Source organism: Glycine soja, chromosome 16 (genome assembly GCF_004193775.1).
Source record: "Glycine soja cultivar W05 chromosome 16, ASM419377v2, whole genome shotgun sequence".
Classification (NCBI taxonomy): Eukaryota; Viridiplantae; Streptophyta; class Magnoliopsida; order Fabales; family Fabaceae; genus Glycine; species Glycine soja.
In genome coordinates this window covers 36428928-36432584 of record NC_041017.1, presented here as the reverse complement: position 1 = coordinate 36432584, position 3657 = coordinate 36428928, and the positions used below count along the sequence as shown (strand labels likewise).

General features: G+C 35.0%; 1 protein-coding gene across 1 annotated transcript; it reads right to left on the bottom strand.

The window, feature by feature from the left end:
* Positions 1-551: 551 nt before the first annotated feature.
* On the bottom strand, positions 552-3177 carry LOC114390566 (BAG family molecular chaperone regulator 3-like). Its single transcript, XM_028351337.1, has 4 exons — positions 2268-3177; positions 1641-1897; positions 1346-1492; positions 552-1225 (listed from the first exon to the last, which is right to left on the bottom strand). Exons 1-4 carry the CDS (start codon positions 2527-2529, stop codon positions 827-829), a joined length of 1065 nt encoding a protein of 354 aa, XP_028207138.1. The 5' UTR covers positions 2530-3177; the 3' UTR covers positions 552-826.
* Positions 3178-3657: the final 480 nt, after the last annotated feature.

Sequence of the window (3657 nt, the reverse complement as noted above, 5' to 3'; positions counted from 1 at the left end):
TTGCTTTCTTCCACATTTGTATATTACGATCATTACCCACATAGAAGTTGATGATTTTGTAGGCTTACTAGGATAAATTTCAATGTCTCTACCATGCAATCATTGCATAAATTATCATAAGCAGTTTAAATTGCACTGCAGAAAGCTAAGCAAACTGAAACAGGCTTATTGTTGACCCCTCCATTCTCACGGCCTTTGCTTGAGGCCAAAGTAGGGAAAGTTTTAAATGTGGAATAGCATGTGTCCGGAAACGGTAACATTATCAAACTTTTTGATTTGTTAATAGTAATTTATAATCCATTGTTATCATTTAAACCTCTCTGCTTTTTAAACACTTTTTGCACTAGGCTTCCTATCATTGGATGGATTAGTAAAATCCTTTAATAGATGCTAATCTTTTTCTCACTTGTAGTCCCCACAAGAAGCTAAGATACTAATTTGTTACCTATGTCATCAACCAAATGGTCCAATGCTACTTCACCAAGAAATAAATGGGACTTTAGACTCTGAAATTCAGATGTGGTTAAATCCTAATGTTTCCAATAACAAAGTGGCAAATGCTTATAATAATATTACATATATCCATCAAAAATAGGCCCATACATTTGGTAAATGAATTCGGTGGACAACAAAATCACAGAAATTTATCTTTTTTTTTATGATAATCACTATCATAGCAATCCCATTTATTTTTCAAGTAAATGACAGATTATAAGGGGGTTGCTAAACAAATCTAAATACAGAAAAGAATGTAAAACATATAACACTCCAAGTGGAAGACAAACCCAAATCACATCCACACAAGTAAAAGCACGTGATATGGTACTTAGTCGAAGAATTCCCAATTGAACTTGGGAGGACCTGAATTATTGGTCACTGAGGAGGGTGGGGATGTGGATTGCACAGGGATTAATGGTGGGACAGAATCAAACAACTCCCAATTTGTGGTAACTACAACTCCTGAGGTGGAATTCCTTGAGGGTTGGTGTTGTTGCTCTTGGTATAGTTCCAGAGAATTCTCATTTGAGTTCCTTGGTTGTTCTTGTTGCTGCTCCTGAATTGGTACTAAGGCTAATCTATGATGTCCATTTGAATGCTTTTGTTGTTGCCCATTTGAATGCTTCTGTTGAGGCTGCACTGGGGCATGGTCTCCATTGCTACTAGGCATAGAATTCTTAACTTTCAGCACATCAAGAGTTTCAACATACTTTTGAACTCTTTTTACCTTCAAAATTAATGTTTCACTGCCATTAGAACCATGAGTGCATAACCAAATGCAATTTCAGATATACTAATAAGTAATAACACAAAAATAAGCAAAATGCACCTAAGTCTCCATCATTACCTGCATCTTCCTTTGTAGTTTCACATCCCCATCAGCCATTATACCATCCAATTTGAGCAACTGATTCATCAATAACTCAATCAGATTATGCACATCTGTTTCCACAACTTTCCCACCTTTGCTAATAATTGACTCAAAGGCTGATACCTAACCAATTCCAATCACTTATCAGCTTCCAACTACTCAAGCATTTAATACAATCTCACCTCAATCATAATTAAGTGTTCGAAAATGAAAAGAAAAAATTCACCAAAAAAATAATAATAGTAATATCAATAGCAAGCATAATACATACCCTCCCTGCAAGTCTATCTATTTCCAAGCTGATTTCTGAGATCGACTTTGCAGCTTTCTCCATCTTAGCATTCTTTCTTCTCTCTAACAACCTCTTCTCTTGACTAATAGGGTCTTCCATTAGCACTATCTTGGATTTGTCCTTCACCCCAACCATGTCAAGAAAAGCCTTTGAATCCCTCTCCTTGTCTTTGTATAACAGCTTTTGATCTTCATGGTGTAACCCAGTTGGCCCAGACAGCATTTTCTTCAACTCCCCTGCAACCCCAGAAATTAAACACACACACAATAACCGACATAACCAAAAACAAGAAAGGACAAAACTTAGACACAGTTCCTTGAGTGCTTTTGGTATTGTTCTCAATCAGAACTGGAGTTTCACCCCAGTAATCTATGTTGACATTTAAATTTAATGCGAACCTTTATTACACAAATTACATGGAGAAACTCTAATTTCAATCAAAGAACAACAACAGCACCAAAAACGCCTAAACATATGTATCTAAGTTTTGTCAATCAAGAAAAAGGTAAAGAAAACCAAGAGAGAACATAAGAGGCAAATAAATATAAATAACATTAAAACTTGAAGAAAGAAAAAAATAAATTAAATAAAAGAGTGAAGTGTTACCAAATGTAGCTTGTGAACTAATGTTGACTTCATGGTAAATTGAACCATACTTGACCCTAACTCTAATTGTGGGCACAAGTGCTGGGTTCCGATCAGAGTCAGCAGTTCTCATCTGAACCAGCATTCCACCTGGCCTCATCTCCCATTCCTTGGAACCAGGCTCAGATCTACAACCACCTGAGCCTCCTCCATTCATGATGGAAGAAAGACCATTTGTCCTATTATTATTATTGCTACTACTAATATTCTTCATCTTCATCATCTTCTCTCACTTTTTCACTTTCACAACTATGCCACAGCAAAAGGGTCTGTGATGAACAAAACACCAGACAGAGAGGCTTAGATCTCTGAGGACTCAGATTCTCTACCACCCATGACAGAAACCACAGTGACCCAATTCACCAAAAGTCTGCTAGAACATGTCTCAGAAACCTCTGACCCCAGCATTCCACAAGTCCACCACAAGAGAGAGAAAGACACGGGGGGAAAACAACAAAAACTTTGAACTTTAGAGAGAGAAAAAGAAAAACATGGACTAATCAATGGCTTATGAGGAAGAAAAACTCCAACCCCTTCAAAAGCTGAACCTGCCAAGGGTCAAAGCACGGATCTTTAGACCAAAATGTGGCTGAAACAGTGAGTTTGAGAAATTTACAGCATAATATTGAACATGGAAAAATGAAGAGCTAGAATAATCTGAAGCTACGTTTTTTAATTTATTTTCTGAAGGGTATAGAAGAGAAGAGGTTGGAAGAAAGAAAGAAGAGAAACTAGAGAGTGAAAGAAGAATTGCAGCGATGAGGAATTGATTCTCCCTTGCTGTTCTGGAGAAATCGGAGGGAGAAAGTGGTGAAATGGAAACACAGAAAAATAATAATAATATAAAAACGAGTGGCCAGCTAACTATGCTGACACCCTGTGATATTCATATATACTATGCATTTAATTAATTAATTTAAATAGTTAAGTTTTTAATAATTGTCCTTAAAAAATATCATATGATCAATTATTCTTTTGTTTCTTGTGCCCGACTAATGAAATGTAGATGAAGAAGCATCTCACGCTGATCAAATTATAATTATTTTTGTTTACTTTTTAGATCATTTTGACTTTGTGCAAGTCTGAAATAATTTGTTTTGAAAATAATTAAAAGTAAGGATGCACTTAATTTTAATTTTCACTTCCCTTATGCTAATTAATATGTACCATGTGCAAAGTAACCTATTCTACACTTTAGAAAAAGCATCCATAGTAGTATAAAAATAAGAATTAACAATTTAAATGAACTGACATTTTTATCTTAAAAGTGACATTAATTATTTACTTTTAAATATTTTTATTTTCCTTATTAATATATTCCTATACTATTGAAGAGAAATTAATTTCTTTT

Excerpts from the sequence above, each read along its gene's own strand:
- LOC114390566 (XM_028351337.1), bottom strand. The coding sequence starts at position 2,529 with ATGATGAAGATGAAGAATATTAGTAGTAGCAATAATAATAATAGGACA. Across the intron at positions 1,493-1,640 it reads TAGATAGACTTGCAGGGAGG|GTATCAGCCTTTGAGTCAAT; the intron begins GTATGTATTATG and ends GGAATTGGTTAG. Across the intron at positions 1,226-1,345 it reads AACTACAAAGGAAGATGCAG|GTAAAAAGAGTTCAAAAGTA; the intron begins GTAATGATGGAG and ends TTAATTTTGAAG.